At 44.8% G+C, this 21,780-nt stretch overlaps 2 protein-coding genes across 4 annotated transcripts in view; both read right to left on the minus strand.

The window, feature by feature from the left end:
- The window catches only part of LOC139750771 (glycosaminoglycan xylosylkinase), a 28,039-nt gene extending 26,528 nt beyond the window's left edge, over positions 1–1,511 (minus strand). The window contains exon 1 of one of the 3 annotated variants that reach the window (XM_071665498.1): positions 1,348–1,511. The gene's annotated coding sequence lies outside the window, so the exon portion shown is untranslated. Of the gene's footprint in view, positions 1–765; positions 1,277–1,347 lie in introns of those variants that run through there. The other 2 variants (XM_071665500.1, XM_071665499.1) reach the window with 2 other exon arrangements.
- A 1,432-nt stretch (positions 1,512–2,943) lies between these two features.
- gogo (golden goal) overlaps positions 2,944–21,780 on the minus strand; it is a 211,730-nt gene continuing 192,893 nt past the window's right edge. Inside the window, 7 exon segments of the mRNA XM_071665505.1 lie at positions 2,944–12,340; positions 12,343–12,532; positions 12,534–12,658; positions 14,208–14,520; positions 15,596–15,672; positions 15,675–15,804; positions 16,614–16,747. Coding sequence (XP_071521606.1) covers positions 11,319–12,340; positions 12,343–12,532; positions 12,534–12,658; positions 14,208–14,520; positions 15,596–15,672; positions 15,675–15,804; positions 16,614–16,747 — 1,991 coding nt within the window. The 3' untranslated portion in view covers positions 2,944–11,318.

The raw sequence follows: 21,780 nt of genomic DNA on the forward strand, positions 1-21,780 counted from the left end.
GAGGACACTATGAATATATGGTTCAGGACGAAAGCTACTAAATGCAGAGGATTTTTGGTGGGAAAAAAATATAAAATACTTTAGTGTAAATACTGTGCAATGAATTCTAAAATAATAAACTTTGAATTCAGGTGTAGTCTCCTCTTCATAAGAAATGTAAGTCCTCAAAGGCATTCCTTTCAAAATAATCCAGTCTCATCCACATAAAAATTTATGCTGTGCAATCTGCAAAGCTCTACCTTCTTTGTTTTTGGGATTAAAATCATACGGGTTTCCTTGAGCTATGTATCCCAGTTTATTGTTTTTTTTTTGAGGTAACTTCCATGAAAGTTCAATCAATAATGCTACATAAGAAAGTGGTGACTATATATACAATCATTTAACAAATTACTAATAATAAAATCTAAGGTCTGTAAATAGATTACATTATATATACAATCATTTAACAAATTACTAATTACAAAATCTAAGGTCTGTAAATAGATTATATTTTGATTTTTTCCCAAGTGGAACACTCTACCCTTGATCAAAATTTAATAAAAAGGATTACCAAGACATTTTGAACATCATCAATCTATTTCTAAAGTCACACCTGAGGGTTCAGTCACTGGCTACTTCTATTTATATACTATGATGAAACACATACAAGGCAAAATGCCTTCATATCATGTATCTTTCTCAAATAACATATATATGCATGTAATGCTACATATGCATTAACGTATAAGTACATTACTACCAACTTATCTGAAACAACGTTTTTACCTGTTATTTATATGATTCTTCCTTTAATATCTGGCAGCTGCCTCCTTTCTGTTCATGTACGCAAAAACGCAAAACGTCATTCACTACTGTCTTTGTAGGTCAATCTGATACGTGTTGCTTAAACACGAACAACCTACCCAAATTACCACTGGGTAATTATTCACAATTCCCCTTGTTTCCTCTTTTAAAACACCTTTGGTAAAATAACAGGACACTACGACCAGCTGGCCTCTCACCCCGAGCCCAGGCTAACTGGTGGGGGGGCCAGGCAGACCTACCCAGCTCTGACGGCCTAGTACATAGTAATCTGAACCCAAATGAGGGTGCCAGGCCTTCAAGCAGTACCCACTGCCAACAATAAAAGACATTTTGGGAATGCCCAGGTGCAGGGAATCACGCGACTCCCAAAGTTAATTATAAACGGACGGCCAAGTGCCAAGCTGGTCTGGATGAATGGGAGGAGCATTTGAGAGAAAGTTACACTCTGTCTCCCCCTTTTGCCTCCCGCTACAGACATTACCTTTACCCATATTAGAGACAGAACCCGCGGTGAGGGTTAACGAAAGTGGTCATCTTACTCACAAGTAAATCCATGAGGTATAGCGAGGGTAGAGGGGAGGAGATGAGAGCTGGGGTGGCCTAAAGCAGCATGTTAGCGGGAGGAGCAGCAGCAGCAGCAGGTGGCACCTCCCCCAACACACAACACCACCATCACAATACATGGCGTCCGGTCCCCTGTCCGCTTGGCTTCACTTTCCCTTTATGACAATATACCACAACAGCTCGCCATAGTTAAAAACACTCTGAAGTAGCTATTAATATCAGAATATCATGGTAATTATAAAAGAGCGATCACAAGGGTTGTAAAGGCATTCTTTTCTTGTATCTAGATACGGCTTTCCCGAAAGCTAAATGAACAAATCTATGAACAGGTGGGAAACGTTCAACGTTTATCTTGATCAAAAGCCCCAATAAAATTAATTTGATTAAGATGAACGATAAACTTATTTCCCATAGTCACCAGCTCCGACTACAGATTACACTGCCATAACACTCTTTCTCCTTAAATGGACTTCATTACAGCCCTCTTTTGAATTTTGGCCACCGATGGTGGCCTAAATGGTTTAGGTAAAGTTTCCTTAGATTTACGAAAATTATTTCTTACTGGCTAACAGTACGAAAGATGTCGACAGTTCCCTTAACTGGTACCTTGGTCTTGCGTCCATTTATCTCCGTTGCCTGTTCCCTCCTGGAAGTCCCTCTTGGAAGAGGCCACAGCAACAGTCTCCATATCTAGTGAGCTCCAGTGCCGCTTCCTAGCCTTTAGTGCCTCACTCTTAACAAGCCATTGGTAGAGGCTCCTCTTAATTATAGAGCAAAAATATTGTCCCAAATTCATTGTCATTTCTTTTAATCTTTATGTTAGTTCCTGATGGACTAATATGATGAAAATCTGGTGAACGTGCGTTATATCTCACAATGTTGCATACAAACCATTTTTTGTCTATTTGCCTGCTGCATGTGATTTCAATTTGTGCAAGATTTGCGCAAAATTTAACCCTGGCATAATGTAAGGGAGAGGTGTATATATTTTCCTTTTCCTTTTTTTATTCCTAATCTAGCGCCAGTGTTCTGAGAGAATCTAGTTTGTGTGATGATCTTAAGTTACTTTTATGTTAATGGGTGTGGGGGAGTGAATGCCAGTGTGTGTTGTAAGCCAAGCCTAGAATAGTTTTGTTAATTTTTGTGTTCGAAGAGACTGTTCATTCAAGATGACTGAAGGGTGTGAACTGGATTTGTGTCCAACTTGAGTTAAAAAGAGTAACTGAAGAATGAAGATTTCTGTGGAAATTCACAGACATACTATTTGGGGGGGATCCATTTTTCCAATTGGGTTGTGTATTGTTGCATCTTGATATTGCGAGTAATAATCTTGCACATCTTTGTATACTTTTCCAGACATCCATTTTCTATTGTATACTCGTAATCAAGTATGTCAAATTTGTATATATATATATATATATATATATATATATATATATATGAAGGACGTCATTCCCACTGATTCTACAGACAGATATGTTTTCCTGCTTGTGTGCAGCAAATGGATTTATGAGGAGTCACTTATCCCTCTGGTTCTTCCAAGGATCTCACGATACAAAAATAAAACTTCCAAAAGTTGAAAGAATAACATGTTATTTTCAACATACATATTTCCAGAACACCAAATTACTTTTACAAAAATGTAAAAAACACATAAATTAAATATTTCTCTCTCTCCGAAAGACCAGATCAATTGAATTCTGGCTACTCCTGAGTGACTTGAGGATGGTAACAGTGTCACACTTACACACTAGGTTTACAGAGGCTTCAGGTGGCTGCTTCATCAAACGTGTAATGACCTAATCAAAGCATTGCATCACACTAGTTTATGGTAGTTACACAATAGCAAGGGGTGGACACCAAAAAAGAAAAAATCATTACATGTAAATTATCAGTACTTATTATCTATGACTCGAAAAATAATATGTATTAACAAAAATTCATGATAGGCTACTCCACATATTGGGGTGTTCAGTTCTATGGCGTTTAAACTTTTCGTTATCAACGGCGTGGCTCGTGAATATAAGATTTTCGGTCATCAAACATTTATTAAATGAGTAACTTTAATCTTGTGGCGAAGGATAACGTGAAGTTCATTATCCTCGGTCGAAGGTACACGTTGGTTTTAGACTATTGTATCATTGCAGTCTGAGATATGGCAAGCTGGTGGCGGAGGTTTGAAAGACCAATGTGGGACAAACTATTGCCAATGACAATTTGGGTGACGGTAAAATGATGACTGAGCTTGGCTGAGGGAATTGGACTCAAAGAGAACCTATGAAATCAGACTTAAAGTTAAGTCTATGCAAGATATTAAAAGTGAGTCTCTGATATAAAGAAATCACATCCAAAGCGAATTCCTACTTAATGCATGCATCTGACTGGGGAGAGTTTGCGAAAATCAGACGAGATGTGATTCTATGAAATGGAATGAAAAGTCCAGGAAATCAGATCAGTCGCTGTGATACACCATCACATCTGGACCAAATCAATTTTTTACTGCGGCTGTGCGAGTCATGTACCAGTTTATGGTTTGGTATGCTTAAACTATCAAAACAACGGGTCAACACTTTTGACTTCCTCGTAAAACCATTTTTAACCAGTAACGAGGACTCTGTTATAAAACGATTGATATTCTCATTTTCCTGAAAATAGCTGGTGCTTGCCTAAGCAAGTTAGCTAAAAGCTTTGGTGATCTATAAAGTTAACTATCACAACTTGCAAAAAAAAGAAAAAAAAATACGGTTATAGTAAGAAACAAAAGCAAGAATGGCGACATTATTGCTCCGTTGGTCAATGCATCTTCTTGGTGTGCTGTGTTCCTCGTTATTTAATCATTACTTGTCAAGCTTAACTCTGACGGATTAACCTGGCTTCAATATTGAGAGTTGTAATAGGTTTGAGGCAGGCTGTTGCATTTTTTTTTTTGTTCTACAAATCCCATACTTGCTGCTTGGGGATAGGGGGAACAATGACGACACAGCCCTTACTGGTATGTGAAAGTAAAATGATATAGTCCATCGTTCATACTTACATCTGAAGCCTTCCTAATCCCCCACCCACCAACGCATTCGGATCACATTATTATGCAATTAATGTCTGTAATTACAGGTGTTGTATCGGGCGTGACATCTTGTGGTTATTTGAACCTTCTCGGGAGTGCTTGACAAAGGCTGGTCACGTATGGTAACAAAAATAAAATGCATTTCTCCGCGCCGCACCAACAAACCATCTACAGAGATCCAACACAAAAAAATAATACATTTAGAAGGTGTTCCTAATCTGTTTCAAAGAGCAAAAACTCTTTTAAGTAACTTGACGTTTGTGGCCTAACCTCTTCAAGAGGACAATGATGCTACCCTGGGGTACAACAGCCTAGCTTTTGACTTGATCAGGTCTGAGGCCAAGCCTTCATACTCCAGGGTGGTACATTCGTGCAGGAGAAATAGCTATCATATCTTTTGTACAAAATTCTTCTACTACTTAACAAGACGCTTACATTTCTTCACTTTTTCCAAAGACATGACTTTGGCTGACGCATTTTTTCCTTGCCTTGTGACATTTTTCCTCATTGTGAGTCTTCAAAATCCCCTTAGTTACCTCATGACAAAAATTTCCCAGCTACATGACAAAGACATATTTTCCCTACCTCGATATTTACATTTTATTCTCACATGACATGACATACGGCCCTGCCTCATGACTTGACATACTTCTATTGTTCCCTGCCTCATAACAAAACATTGCTACTGTTCCCTGCCTCACGAAACGACATTGCTACTGTCCCCTACCTCAACCGACATGATACCTAGTACTCCATACTTCGTGACATGACAACTAAAATGTGCACCTACCTCACATTACGATTCCTTCTTCTGCCTTGCGACACATTTATTACATACCTCAAAGGCATTTACATTTCCCTGACCAATACTCTTTATTCGAAGCTGGGTCCAACCTGGTTCTATGCAATGTGCAATAAATTTCTAGCTTAAAAGTTAGACTTGTACTGATAAACATCATTAAAGACATCAAGATAAAAATAATAATCCTCTGATTAACGAGGTGTAAAATACGATCTGGGACATCGTGTGGGAGGATATTCTATATCTATAGAGTGTAAGATCACCTCTGGGCATCCAGATGGAGAAGGGAGATTCCCAGACAGAGTGTGTGGTTACTGTCAGACAATATGTATGAGGATTCCTGAAGACACTATGTGTCTGTGGTCATATCCACCCAGTGTATAAAGGTCACTCCCACACCTGACCTTCAACAGTGTGTGTTTGTGCATGTGTGGGGTGACTTGCATAGTAATGAGAGATGGCATTTCAAGACACTTAAAGTGAGGACAGGTTAGGTCTAGCGGGTCGCGGACACGGTGCAACCCCCACACATCATCGAAGACTGCGCAGACCTGCCTACTAGGTTGTCAACCGGCGCTGTTCAATGTCCTGGAACAGTGCGTTGGGAAAGCAGTGACATATGAGAGAGAGAGAGAGAGAGAGAGAGAGAGAGAGAGAGAGAGAGAGAGAGAGAGAGAGAGAGAGAGAGAGAGAGAGAGAGAGAGAGAGAGAGAGAGAGTTTTCTACTTGATCTGCTGAAGGTCGAAGGAGACCACCACAGTTGCTGGCGCTTGGCCTATCCCGTTTTCTTGGCCGAATCTCGGAGGCTAGGCTTGGGTCTTCGCTCATGGCAAGTCTCTTAATCTTTGACAACTTAAGACCCAATAAACTGTACGAGGCAATACAAGAAACAAACAAAAAAAAAAATAACGAATAGTAAGAGAGAAAAAGAGCACGTAAGTCTGTATTATGTTCAAGTGGCGTGTGTTTCGGGAGAGGAAGCTAAATAATAAGATCTAGGCGTCAGCCATGGCGTGTTTTCCTGCCTTTCCGGAGTTGACTCACGGACGCAGCGGTAAGAGAGGCAAGACGATGGGTCGTAAGAGCAACGAACTAGTCAAATCCATAAATGCGACTAAGCGTCATTATACCTGCGATGTCTGCTGCCGCTGGCACTAACAACAGGACATTTATATATAACAATAACACAGGCCAGAGGAGGCTTTGCTGCCAAGGAAGGTAAGAGGATGATGCCCTGGTCCATGGGTCGACTATATACATTATGCGCAACGGGCAAGTGATCAACTATATACAATATACATGGTCTGCATCACCGTAAAGTACACAAACAGCTCTACCTTTGACCTCTCTCCATCTACCCACTGTACTGTACGCTCGCCAGGAAGTTACATCAGTTATCAGAGCTGAAACCCCCCCCAAAAAATATATATTTATAGTCATACCGAAACTATCAATTTTGACCGAGCTTCTTTGTACTTCACTTAATTTGTACTGGATCGTTACACCATGAACACAGCATAATATACAACAAGGAAGATGTCCCTACAATAATATAAAAGGTCATACAGGTAGCAAGCCAAGGCCTCGTAATATATTGGAATTATTTTTTTTGTCTTTCTATTAAAAAATGAAAAAAAAAATGTTTCTTCGTCTCCCGTTTTCCGAGAAACTAAGATACAAAATTTCAACCAATGAACAAAAAGCGTACATTACCTAAGGTGTTGGATGCCTTGAAACAGATTCTACTTCCGTAACGTTATTCATCAACACATTTAACCTTCAGTACCAGTTAACCTCTAAGTACAGCATTATATACGGTATTGGTGCGACACTCTTCATACCCAGGAAAATATTTCCTTGACTCCTTCCAGTTAATTCAACTACACCTCTTTTGCACCCTTATAGGCAGGCTTCCGTGTCGGAGTTGGAAGGTTCGAGGCAGCGCCACTCCTTCGTCCTCACACCAGCAGGTGGCAGAAGCACTTGTATATAGTGAGGACGGGTTCTAAAGCATCCCCATATTAACCTCTTTCGCACGACAGCACAGCCCGTGTGTGTGGCCTACCATTTGAACTACTCTTCAAGGATTTATGTCCAGGCCATAATACACAAGGGATCGTAGCACTGTCCGCCAGGGATGAACTATAAACTTTTGTGTATAAAACATTATAAATGCAGGGACAGAGCTCGTGTGAAGCACATGTGTAAGAGAATGGCGAGACTTGAGGAGGCGACTGTAGCAGCATCACCAGCCAGAGAATGGTCTCCTACACTCAACGTAGGCTCTGGTGAACCTTAACTTTGCCTCACGTTTTCTTATACGCTTTTACTGGGTGATATGCAAGAGAGGGGGTTCCGTAAGGTGAGGCACTACCACATCATATAAGTTTACGAAAGTCAGTAAGATTCTATACTTATGAGAAAGTATAAATTTGCATCTTTTTTTTTTCTTTAAATGGCTAAGTACGTTCTGGCGAGCAACAGGTTTATACATAAAAGAACCGTGACTAGCAAAAGACTAGAACAAGAATAACAACACAGTAGTGATGGTGGATCAGTCCCCAGAGATTGTGTTTACCGAAGCAAAGCTTCATATACCTGTGTGTCGGTGGGATCCCAAGCCTGCCTAAGTCCACACTCCAAAGTGGCCCGCTTGCTCCACCACCCACTAACTCACTCACACAATGGACCGAATGACTCGCAAGGCAGACAAGCTAGGATGATGAGACATGTTCCTCTGGCCCATCATCCCCTGGATTCTAAAACATCTACGAAAAAAAAATGATCTCAACGTCAATTTCACGTGTCCTTCTGTTCAACATCCTACTTACTGTACTTCTTGCATAGACAAAACATAAAAATCAACACTGATCATCAACAACTTTGTACAGAATATCCTCAAAACATTACACCTACTCGCTCATGTTCCTTATTGGTGGTAGCGGTGGGTGTATGCGCGCTTGCGCAGTAATGTCACGTTATCCCAACTGTTTACTCTGCCATACTGGAAGACATATTGAAAGGCAACCTCTATACTGCCAATAACGAAATCCTGTATAACAAAATATCACAAACTGTTTAAGACACTAGGCTGAGTGGCCTCGACCGGCGGCAAACAGTTCCTCGTAAGGTAAGGTAAGCAAATGTTTTTCTCAAGATGGCTTCGGTTTACAAATCCAGTCAGGCATGAAGGAGGCACTCTCAGTACTTATCCTTCCGTCTTTAAGCCCTCGTAATGCTTTTTCCTCGCCTGGAATACTATGCTAAAATTCATGGGTTGTGGTTAATAGTTTCCAAAACATTTCTTTTAGAAATGGCAGGTTCACACTTCTGCCAAAGCTGCGAGTTTTGCTCCAGCGAATCGAACACGAATACATTCATGATCAAATGTGAACCGCAACAGTCGAAATTTATGGAAGTGGATTAGATGTACAAGAAGATTGTCTCCTGCAATATCACAGCTAAACAGATATTATGCAGAGTTAATTATGTTCTAGTAAAATGTTATTGTTCTACGAGAACGCCTACGAACTTTAAGATAAAATCATCATTCGAGATCACCCGAAATTATATTACAAGGAATTAATTTGGTACAGAATTACCGCTACAATATGCACTTCAACTCATCCAACAACTCTATGTAACTTTTAAAGGTTTACAAAAGATTGTCCGAAAAGCGCTTTGCCCTCTGCACAAGAGCAAGGCTTATGGTCCTGATGGCATCCATCCCCATGAACTGAAAGTGTGCCTCTGAACTTGCACCTGTGCTTGCTCGTCGGTCCCGTTTAAAAACCATACTTTCCCTTCCCCTTAGAAGCCTGCGTCGATACATTCCAACCCTAAGAAGGGTGACCGTTCTGACTGTAATCCTATTGCTATGACATCTACCAATTCCAAAGTCTTTGAATCCCTCCTCAACTCCTATATACTTAGACACCTTGAATCTCAAGTTTTCTTTCTGATCATTTGGCATGGCTTCCTTAAGGCGAGATCCTTTCCTCACTAGTGTTTGGTCATCACCCCTGAAAGATTTTGTGGAGTCTTATGTAGTTTCCCTTGACATTTCCAAAGCTTTTGACGGGATGTGGCATCGGGATCTCATCTCTTAAGCTCCCCACTTTTGGCTTCCCTCCCTCACTTTGCTCCTTCATATCTAGTTTCCTCTCCAGCTGATCTATCTCTGAGGTTGTTAATGGATCACCCTCCCTCCCCTTCTCCATCAACAGCGGTATTCCCCCAAAGTCTTGTCCTGTCCCCTACACCTTTTCCTAATGATTTCGTCTCTTCCACAAATAACAAAGTGCACTCATACGCCGACGACTCAACACTTCATTCATCCATATCCTTGAATTCTAATCCTTTTTCTTACTCGACTGCATCTCGTCTGATACTAGTTTCCCAATAAATTCAGACTTGAACAGGATATCTCACTGGGATAGACGATATCTAGTCGTTTAATGCCTCCAAGGCAGTGTCTACCCATCTCTCTATCGAAAACTCCCCACAACTCTCGTCTTTCTCTGATGGTTCTATAATTCCACCTCTTGACTTTATGAACATACTTGGTACTACTATATCATCCGCTCTTTTTTGGAAACTCCGCCTTCTAGAAATAGCTAAGTCTGCCTCAAAGAAACTGGGTGTCCTGTTTAGAGGAATGACTTGTCCTTGTATGAAGTACTGCTCAAGCTCCTTGAGTTGGTTCTAGCTCTGCATCCTTACTTGACAGAGCTGTCAAAAGCGGTCCACATTATAAAATGTCCCAGGCTAACTTCAAAACTTGGCCCTCTTGCCCTGTGCCGCAATGTTGGTTCACCTTTCCTTCTTCTACAAGTATTACTCTGGTATTTGCTCCCGAGAGCTGACTGCTTGTGTGGGGCGCCCCACCACTTGCTAGATCATGCAACACTCGGCAAGCTGATGTCACATGATTACTGTGTGGTCGCTGGCAGCTCAAGGGTGGGCCGTTTTGAAAAATGTTTCTTCCCATACACCTCAAAGTTTTGGAACTCTACCTTCTCGTGTGTTTCCCAATAACTATGACCAGGTACATTTTAAAAGACAGGATTTTCGCTTTCTCCAAAATTCGTAAATACTTTCCCTTGTCATCTTTTTCTACCCATAATCTTGTTTATATTTCAGTTAACTCTCGCCCTTGATGTGATCTATGTCCTTGAACTGAAGTCTCCAACGTGAATGGAACAAAAGACTAATTTCTACGAGAAGGCTGCCAAGCCTCTGGCTTACCACTTCCACTAACCAGATGTCTCTCTCTTTCTACACGCACGAGACAATACTCTGTATCCATCCTGGCACTTAATCACTCATCACAAGTGTATCAACCCATCACTACAGGTGACGATTATGCAGTAGAGAAATTCTATCTTCCAATATGGCTAGTAAACAACTCGTTTGAACTGTGACGTTATCCACACACCCTCACACACTAACTACCTACCAATAGGCATCAAGCGTTGGAGTAAACCATCCGTTCCTCTTCTTCTCCAGTCCCCTTAATTCACACCTCCAGTACCAGGCAACTGGTATAATAATTTGACGAGTAATTCAAATCAAGACAATTACTCCTACATGTGAATAAATATACTTTGCATGAAACCATTTCCTCTGAATATCTAAAGCTATCTCTAGTATCGGATACCTTCAAATCATGAACACAGACCATGATGAAAAATTTTTTTTTTTTAGTTACAAAACACTAATGTGGGCCTAACGTGGTTCACCAAATCAATCACCATCCCACGACACATGAAGGTATTTCTACAGTTTACAAAGGCATGAGCGTCTGCACTACTCCTCCCAAGACCTGCTGGTGTAGCAGGATGTCCGTGGAGTGTGTGACACCAGACCCATCCTGGGCCTCCGTGGACCCCGAGGCGAGCGAGCACTCAAGGTATCACTCGAGAAAGACCATACACACACACATACACACCTCGAGGACTTGGGTTTGGTTTAAAGCTGTTGTTTCCCCTGACTGTCCGTCCTACAGACAGCCAAGACACGTCACAGAAATATAACTATTGTTTTTTTTCTTTTTTTTCTGTACATCTAAGAGCAATCATAGTACTATAAGGCGTCCTCTCCATCCTCGTCCGAGTCGTCGGCGAACTGAATGTCGTCCAGGTTGAGTATCTTGCTGCTGCTGCTCTGTGTGGTGGGCGTGCGGTCGTTGTCGTCGTCCTCGCCGTTCGTGGTAGGGTCCAGGAGGTCGTTCTCCACGACGCTGTCGTCCCCCTGCACCTCGGACCGGTCGCTGGCCTCATCGGACTTCACGCTGCCCGGTGCCGACGGGCCGATCTCCGACGACTGGACGAGAGGGATGTTCAGGTGGGGCAGGGGGATGTCGCTGGGGCGCAGCAGGGGCTCCTCTCCCGTGGGCGTAGCTTCTGACTGGTTGAGGACGTTTAGGGGTATTCCCTCCTCCGCGTCGCCCGGCACGGATATGAGGGAGGGCGCCCAGGCCAGCAGGAGCGGGTCCATGCCGAAGAGCGACCCCGGCATGGATAAGGCGTTGTCCATGTCGTAGTCGTAGTAGTCGTACTCCATCTCGGTGTCGGTGCCGTTGAAGGACATCTCCGAGACGGAGGATGCTGCCCGCATGGTGGCGATGGAGGTCGAGCGCGACAGGGCCGAGCGTCGAGCCCGCTCCAGGTTCATCCTGTCCTTGGCCAGCTTGGGTGTCAAGCGCGGGTCCCTCGCGGACGCCTCCTGTGACAGCATCGACTTGCGGTGCTCGCGGTACTTGGCAGAGTCGTCCTCGCCGTTTTTCTCCACCTTGCCGACCTGCACCTGCAGCTCCTTGCTAGTTTCCCCGTCCTCCTCCGGGAGGGTCTCGTGGATGGGCGAGATACAACGAGTCTCCAGCTCGTCCATGGAGGAACATCTTCTCTTCTTTCGCTTGAAGGTGCCGCTGCCCTTCCTGAGGAGACGCCCCAGCTGTGAGGACGACCTCCTCAGCATGACAGGGGTCGTGACCCGGCGGGTGAGGAATGGGATGTTGGGGAGGGAGTGTTGCGGCACCATCCGCTGCTGGCTGGTCTCCAGGGCCGAGTACGAGGCGGAACTGCCGCAGCGTCTGAGCGGCAGCAGACCTGCGCCTTGGGACGCAGTACCATAGACTTGAGGGAGATGACCTCCGTCAGCGTGAGAGTGGAGGAGTCCGTCGTGGACCGTCCCTTGGCGGGTGTGCTGGGGGGCGTGGAGTAGGGCGACTCCGGGATGAGCTTCGCCCGCTTGTACAGGCGGTACCGCCACCAGTGGTAGAGGGCCAGCACCAGCACAGGCTGTCACCATTAACGACATAAACACCAGGGCGGCCACATGTATCCCTGCCAGCAGGCCCCAGTGGCTGCCGCCCCCAGGACTGGCCTCGTCTCCGTCAGGTATACCCACACCGCTCTCGGCTGCTGGGAAAAAAAAGATAGGTACTAGTAATATACTACATAGTCGGCCGAGTCTCATAAATCAACCTGAGCTTCATAAAATCTCAATGAATCACGTCAAGACTACATCCCTACTGAATAATAGACTATTCGATCAATAATATACAAGTTACTTTTGGGCTTTAGGCATAGAATTTTCGTGAACGTGACCACCTCCGAGCAACTGCGTAATTTACGAAAGAACAAAAAACCTTTACCTGCTCTGCAGGTTAATTTTCTCTTACCTCAAGGGTGTGAAGTGATATTATTAAACCATCATAAGTTAGTACAGATTTAAGAAGAGAGATTTCATTAGGTTATCAGATATATCGCTGGAAGAACATAGTACATAATTGGTAGATGGCCAGTACTCGACGCTGAGGATCGGAATTTCAAAAATAGGGCCCAAGACTTATGGCTCAAGAAGGTAACATGGTGAAGTAGACATACTTCTCTCCTTTTGTTCTGACACAAGTATCTTGAAACAATGGTACAATTACGTTGCATCATGGCTAATAATGCTGTGTTATAATTTAGTTTTGCCTTCATGTTACTGTTGCTTTGGAACTACGACTATTGTTCCCGTATATTTGGTTTTCCTGTTTTATTACTACTATTAGTGCTTTTCTGTAACTGTTCATTACTACTAAAACTCTTGTTGTTATTTTACTAATCCCTGTTATTGATGCTTCTACTGTTAGTAACAGTGATGTACTGTTACTGTTTGTGATGCTACGCCGTTACTGTGGCCGTTACGGCTCTTGCTACTACAAAATTTTATGGTCACTCCAACAGCTTCAGCAACTACTACTGCTACTTAACTTTCCGTTATCTAACCAACAATAATCTAGCTCTACAATTCTACCACGGTTACAACTAACTTTCTTCAGCCGGCCTTAAAAACCAAGCTCAGAACATTTCTAAAGTCAGATCAAAAGACGTTTTCACTAAACCCTAAGCTTTACTAAACTACATCTTCACTACACCCCAGACACCAATTACCCTTTGGGTCAGGACAAAGCCCATCCTCATTACTCTAAGAGTCTACATCATCATACTGTTATCATCACCACATCGCACATAATTACAATCTCGCCTTGGCTAAAGCCATACTTTCAATGGTAATGTCATCTTCATAATAACTTCATCTTCACTACATCTTCATTGTATCCTATCTTCACAGTGCCCTTATCTTCACTACCTCGTGGGGGTCAGATCAATGTCCATATCTTCACTATACTCCCCCATTTTCATCATACCCTCGACACTGATGACCTTTGACCTAATCAACACAGGTAAGGTCAAAGGTTTTTTTTTTTCTTTTCCGCACTGACTCACAAAGTCACAATTATCACAACAGAGACAAACACCATTGTCACAACTACCATCACCAACCAACACATCGCAAAGGAAGGCCAGAGGGCCCTTACCCCACCCTAATTTAGATAGATAGATAGATGAGAGAGAGAGAGAGAGAGAGAGAGAGAGAGAGAGAGAGAGAGAGAGAGAGAGAGAGAGAGAGAGAGAGACTCACCCGAGCGATAGGCTGTGACCAGGAACCCCCAGGAGGCGGGGTTAAGCCCGTTCACGGTCGAGTTCACGTCGGATCGGAACTCCAGCAGAAGCATGGAGCCGGAGGACGTGCGTCGCGGGGCGCGGGCCAGGTAGCGCAGGGAGTTGGAGGGCGCGTTGCGGTGGGCGGGGTCCTCGTCCGGGGTCTGGGCGGACGGGAGGCGGACCAGGAGGGGGGAGGCGATGGAGTCGCCGTCACGCAGCTTGAGCCACTGGGCGCCCGGCCGAAGGGAGGCCCAGGCTACCTCGGCAACGACATGTTCCTCCGGCGGCGCCTGCAACATGACGGACTCATAACATGGTATACTACACACGAACCTGAGCCTTAACATGCCATACACACACACACACACACACGTGCATCTTACGACAATTTGTCCACACACACACACACACGTGCATCTTACGACAATTCGTCCACACACACACACACACACACACGTGCATCTTACCACAATTCGTCCACACACACACACACACACACGTGCATCTTACCACTATTCGTCCACACACACACACACACACACACACACATGTGCATCTTACCACAATTCGTCCACACACACACACACACACGTGCATCTTACCACTATTCGTCCACACACACACACACACATGTGCATCTTACCACAATTCGTCCACACACACACACACGTGCATCTTACCACAATTCGTCCACACACACACACATGCGCATCTTACCACTATTCGTCCAATGCTCTTGAAACATCTAAACTATCAGCTCACCACGGTGAAAAAAATTGTCTAATTCTGTGTGAATTTCCAGTAAAACCTATTCATCTGTCCCCATTCATTACACTAAGGTACCATGGTCTTAACACAGACGACCTTGCATATCCCTGCACCAACCACCAACCTAACCCGACGGTATAGTTCTTGGCTCCGATGCACGACGCTTGGCTACGACGCCTCGGGGCTGGAATAAACCTAACCATTAAGGGGCAGGTCTACAGCCAAACCATCATACCTAATAGTCGCACCGTCGTGCCCAAGGGACGTACTGTCGTGCCCAAGGGCCGTACCGTCGTGCCCAAGGGTCGTACCGTCGTGCTCAGGGGCCTTACCGTCGTGCTCAAGGGCCGTACTGTCGTGCTCAAGGGCCTTACTGTCGTGCTCAAGGGCCGTACTGTCGTGCTCATGGATCGTACTGTCATACCTAAGGGTCGTACCGTCGTGCCCAAGGGTCGTACCGTCGTGCCCAAGGGCCGTAACGTCGTGTCCAAGGGTCGTAACGTCGTGCCCCATGAGCGTGCCGTCGTGCCCCAGAGTCGTACCATGGCGTTAAGCTAATCTCTTCCTGTCTACATGTGCCGCGAGCGGTCGTCTCACCTGCAGGAGCCAGACGGCGGTGCCCACACAGTCAGCGGCGGAGGCGGTGATGGTGAGGGAAGAGTCCGGGTCCAGAGCAGGGTGCAGCCGCAGGTACACTGCTCTCCCCCAGCCGCTCCTCCTCCAGGGGTGGAGGCCGAGGCAGGGTACTGGCTTGGCTCCGCCACACACGCGGGAACCTCGCACGCCGCCTCCTGTATTGTGTCTCCCTGCAAAAACAAACACCATCAGACTCTCATGACGAAACTAGACCTCGTCCGTGAGTGACAACAGACGTTAGAATAGCAGGAAAAACTTACCCCAAACCAGGAAACAAGAAAATCGTAACTAGTGTCACGGAGGCCTTTATCCAATCAGCGTACACTATCAGTTAACAACTGTATATACTAATTTTGAACCGAAAACGTTTTAGTGTGGGTGCCTGGAACTGAGGGAATTACCATATGACTCTAAGTCAACTTCCTGGTCATATCTTTGTGTCCAAGAGTCGCACCTAAACAAGCAGTCACTATGTTGGAAAGGATCACAATTTTGCGCGTGATCAAGATATTCCTATCACTTGTTTACCGAATGGCGTCCTAGCTTCGTCTCTTCGATGCATATCAACTGACTCTTATCTTTCTCTCTTGTGTCTCCCCTGATGAAGCAGTCACTATATGAATAACATCATGAGTTTAAACTTGGCGAGTTCATATGTTAGTATCTAATTAAGTTCACATAATAGTCTTCCATACACTACAAAAACATAAGGAAGAAAGATCTACAACTGACGCAGCCAAGCATACAGTAAGGGGTACATTATGTTACAGTAAGGGGGGGTGTAAATCAGGTAAAGGTGGGGGATGTCTCACGTAACAGTAAGAGCATACATCATACAGTATCAGAAGGGTACATAATATAATAGTAAGAAGAAATAACATCTGCATCACATCACAACACTACTTAAAGAGAGCAAAGCGCTCTACAGAAGCGAGAGAGAGAGAGAGAGAGAGAGAGAGAGAGAGAGAGAGAGACTCACCTGGCAGAAGCGGCCGCCGTTGCTGGGCCGAGGGGCGTCGCAGAACCGGTGGCGCAGCTGGCGACCCAGACCGCAGGTGACGGTGCAGTCCGACCACGGGCTCCAGCCACCCCAGCCGCCCTCCACGCGCATCACTGCCGGAGGGACACCACACGGTCACTGGTGGATGTATGGGAGGGAGGGTTCGTTGTGGTGAGTGTGTGTGTGGGTGGGTGGGGACAGGTGCGTGTTCAGAGGCAGAGCCAGGGTTGGAGTCAGGTGTGTGGAAATGGGACAAGATGTATGCGATCAGGATCCTTACCTTAACTTACACATAGCAATACACAACGTTTACTATCAGGGAGTTCTGGGAAATTCTCCGTCACTCTGTTTTAAATCTAGCGAGCGACGCGTCCCGGGCTGTGATGAGAGGCGACCTCGTTAAGCAAATGGCCCCTCGCGCCACGCTATCTAGACCGACGGGAGTGTGTCGCCGCGCCCGTGTCAGGAGGACCGTGTGGAATGACCTGGAGTAAGAGGAGGGGAGGGGAAGCAGTCCGCTCATCCTGACGTTATCTTGAGCACGACGGTTCAACCCTTGGATAGGGTGGCCTCTCCTCTGATGTGGCCTTGAAGGGGTCAATCAGTTCGAACGCCTGCCGACCATCATACCCACGGGTCGAACTGTAGTCATCAAGAGGGGTAACGAATGCCTTTACACCCTCCTGGGCTAGGAAATGAACGAGCCGCCTGGAATTAGGGGCCTCAAGTTAGAGACGGCTTCATAGGAAATTACTAACGCTTAGCGAGGCGTAGGGAGGCGGGAGGGCGCTAGTGAGTGGGTGGGACGGATCCAGGTATGCTGGCAGAGATGGGTGTAAGACAGACATAGAAAAGAGAAAAAAGATAGGGAGCCGAGTATAAAGAGCAAAACGGAAAAGTGGGAGGGAGTGGTCAAGGTGGATATTGAGGGAGAGGGAGTAGTCAAGGTGGATAGGGAGGGAGGCGGGTGTGGATATGATGGATACAGAAGGGTAAAGGAGTCGGAAAGGTGGACGAGGAGAAACAGGGAAGGGATGTGGCAACAGGGTTGGGATGGTGGTCAAGGAGGCACAGGTTTTCCCAATACTTCACCCAAACTAAGCCATTCATAACATGGGCGGGACGTGCCTCTCTCTCTCTCTCTCTCTCTCTCTCCCAGGCTAAACCATCAGTCCAGCCAACATGGGGACGCCTACCTTCGTGCAGTAATAACAATACCTTCTGACGCCCGTAACTGTAACCCCACAACACCACGCAGCAATACAGCAAATGACAGGCCTAGCCTAAATGTCTGTGCGACCATATCCTCCCCCGCCCCCAGATGATAAAGAAATAAAACAATGGGGGGAGGCGGTGAGTGACGGTGGTGAGCTATATTGCCACATCGCACGCCACCAGCACCATCCCCCGCCACCACCACTACCTGCGACTATTATCCCCCTCCCCACCTCACCTCACCTTCTGCCGTAGCAGTGGTATTACCATAACTGTAATCGTATCCATAGCGTCCGTAAACGATAAAAGATCACCGTCCCTTTGACACATGCGTGTAACGGTACGACCATATCCGCATGACGGAACGACCTTGAGTCGTACCGTCGTGCTCACCGGGTTAACGTAAGGCGCTTCGGTCAGGGGTCCATTATAGTACATACCCGGGCGATTTGATCAAAGCTTTTAATATTACATTTAAGTTTACAGTCTTATCTTCTCGTACAGTATATTTAACCAGTCTTCCAATAATACCATTGCTTTATCTTGAGTTATATCGATAAAGGCACATGAGACAAGCAAGACCAGATAACTGCCTCGTTTCATGACAAGGAAATAACTGTAAGTGCACGTCGCCAGGCACATCTTCAACATGTACTAGCCTTAACCTACCGTGGTGTGTACTAGCCTACCTACCATGTCCTGTAGAACACTATCATTGTCTGGGGTCATCACCCCTTCAGTCAACAGCAACTCCATTTTACCAGCACACAGGAACTCAGGGTGTTGTGATACGATTTGTCCACACCAAACGAAATGTAAAGCATAAGTGAAACACAAAGGTAAACAGAACAGTGTTGGGAACGCTTGACAGCAGACTGAACACTGAATTAATGTATTCTTTTTTTTTTTTTAGGTACATACGTTTTCATAGCACGATTTAATCACTTTGTCAACTGGGGTGGCTCACACAGCGGCTGATAATCGTTAAGGACAGATAGAAATGGCTCTGAATTACCATTCATAAAATCATTAACTAGTGAAGCTATTGCTATCCAAAACAAACACTTGTATCAAGATATTTTCCGCCCTAAAAACTCTGTTGCGGCTACCACTAAGTTCGAAAAATATTAATAATGATCAGAAGCATAATCTGTACCATATACAAACATACAATCTGTATTCTGTCACCACTATCTAAAGCTAATCAGAATTGTACATTAGATGATGAGAGATTAACGTGTAAAATAATTACTGCACTGAAAATCCCTTTATATAAAGTTCCCGTCCGAGTGTGCAACACGGGACGTGATCACCACAAGGTTCCACATTGGTAAAACTTCACCACAATACGGTTCGAAAAGTATAGTGTGTTCCGGTTGCCAAGCGCAACGGGAACTGGATACTGAAAAGAAACGAAAATAAGATACCCACAGGTACAAACATCTACAAAAAAATTAAAAAGAAGAAAAAACTCGCCCTTAACGTCAGCAGTTTCCAATACTTTCCTAACTCACCACCCTGCCTAACCTCGAGAGATAGATAGATAGATAGATAGATAGATAGATAGAGAGAGAGAGAGAGAGAGAGAGAGAGAGAGAGAGAGTGGGAGAGAGAGAGAGAGAGAGAGAGAGAGAGAGAGAGAGAGAGAGAGAGAGAGAGAGAGAGAGAGAGAGATCTTAAAAGCCCAAAAGTCTACTATACCTTGATAAACTATCGTATCTTACATGACTGGATTCCGATAACTGTATGAAGTCGCAGTATAGTTGGCTACAAATATCACACGGGATATGTATCGTTATTTGAAAGCATGGGGCTCCATGGTAGCCTGGATGGATCAAAATGGGTCAATGATTCCTAAGCGTGAGGGTCAGTGTAGGTGCAGCATATCCCTAGGCACACAACACTCTCCGCTACACAACATCAATTTGCCAGTCGTCCAGTTTAGGCCTAAACCATCTTCGCCCGAGGTACACTCGTGTGCTCACCAGGGCGAGGGGGAGAACACACGACGTGTATCCTAGCGCTGTACAGACGCGGTATTCTACAAAATAATAGGGTTGTTACGAGTGACACATCTTTCCTTTTGTTACTCTCATCTAGAATGTTCCGGCCATGATATACAACTGGTATCCGAAGAATACAGGTCCAAAATATCTGGGTTTCTTACGATCCCTTGAGTATGGGTTTGAGGAACGTATTTACGTCTCTCGTACGCTACAAGAACTGGAGGAAAATTTGAAGTGCCAACCTGTTCACATTACAGCGGCCAAATTACAACCGCATACACAAGGAAGTCCAAACGATAGCATTAGTACGATTAGCAAGTGTATCCTCTTCTCTCTTCTTATCAATCAAGGCCATTAACCGTACATCCGAAGTATTTATCATCGATATATGAATGACTCAACTAGCGGAAGGTTTTATGAGAGTCAACAAGAGCAATAAACTGAGTACTATCTTACTGTAGTACATACGATACTTCCAACTCATTTTCTCATTTTACTGTCAACAGAATAACACATTCATTAACTACCATAAGACGAGGAGGGTCGTGAAAATTTATGAGGGGCTGGAGGCTCCACCGCTCATCGCCTTTGGCACAACCCCTTCCCCCCTTCAACACGACCCTCCCACCAGGATCGCCTGTCTGTGGTATTCATCCATGTCTACTACTCCTTTCTACTCTGAAACACGAGCCATCATGCTCTTGAGTGTAACAAGAGAGTATATCCATATCACTAAACAAAATATTCCAACTTGTACAACCTGAAAACCAACACTCGATGCAAACTTTTCTTTATACTTGTACCATCATTCCACAGTCGTGTCTCTAACTTACGTGTTTTATGGTATAACTAAACAGCACGACACCTATATCCATAAGATCATAAAGATTGGATTTTTTTTTTTCATCATATTTTTGTACCATATTTATTACACGAACGCGACGCTTCATGTGTAAGACCATACACTCAATCCTAACATATGACCAATAACAATTATGGCATACCGGATCACCTTACAAATTTGCAAGGGAAGAAAATGGGCAGGTCGAACAAAGACTTGCTGATAAGACAGCGAGGAGGCCACATTCCAACGGAGTCGGGTCTCCTGGGCGTACTGGAGCTCCCCCTCTCCCCTGCGGCCTTTATAGCCCACTGTCACGGAAAACGAGTCTCCCTCTTACCGCCGCATACGTTAACCCGGGGTTTATGTGTCTTCTTCCCTACGCCTCATTATCAGCGCTATATGTATATTTTCTTTTCCCTCTACTAAATGGAAAAGTGAACGCAGGAGTCAGCCCAAAGATTCTTACCCGCACACACGAACAAGGTAAAAAAAATCTAAATATAGATACAAAACATTATATACAGCGGTAAATGTCAAGTGATTCTTGGCTTAAGCACAACCTATGTTTTGTAATAAGCATACGGACGTGTACCCTTCCAGTGTAATTTCCAAATGGAACAGAGCTATAGTTGTGATCTCGGGGGGGGGGAAAATATACACACATATACTTGTCACATTGGAGTAGTGAGGGAAAGAGAAGATAAATGAGAAGAATATGACCAAAGCGTTAGACAGGCGACGCGTAGGTTATCAGGAGCGACCCGTGGCAGTCACCTCACCACCGAACACCATCACAGGCGACCGAGTAGATTACGCCAGGCGCGCACTTACATTTATTACCACTCCGTAACTACTTACACTTATTACCACTCCGTAACTGAGTTGAAAAGTACATTATTTCATGATTTATGGTGGGGGGTGGTGGTGGTGGGGTGGGTGGCGGCGCGTTCTCGTTCACAAAGAAAATATACATGAATTGCACAGCGTGGGCGTTCCACGAAGGTAGTTACTTCACATTTAAGCTTAGTTAACAGTATATGAGGGACTGAAGAACGCGGGTAATAAACACCCAAACCCCCTC

Source organism: Panulirus ornatus, chromosome 10 (genome assembly GCF_036320965.1).
Source record: "Panulirus ornatus isolate Po-2019 chromosome 10, ASM3632096v1, whole genome shotgun sequence".
NCBI lineage: Eukaryota > Metazoa > Arthropoda > Malacostraca > Decapoda > Palinuridae > Panulirus > Panulirus ornatus.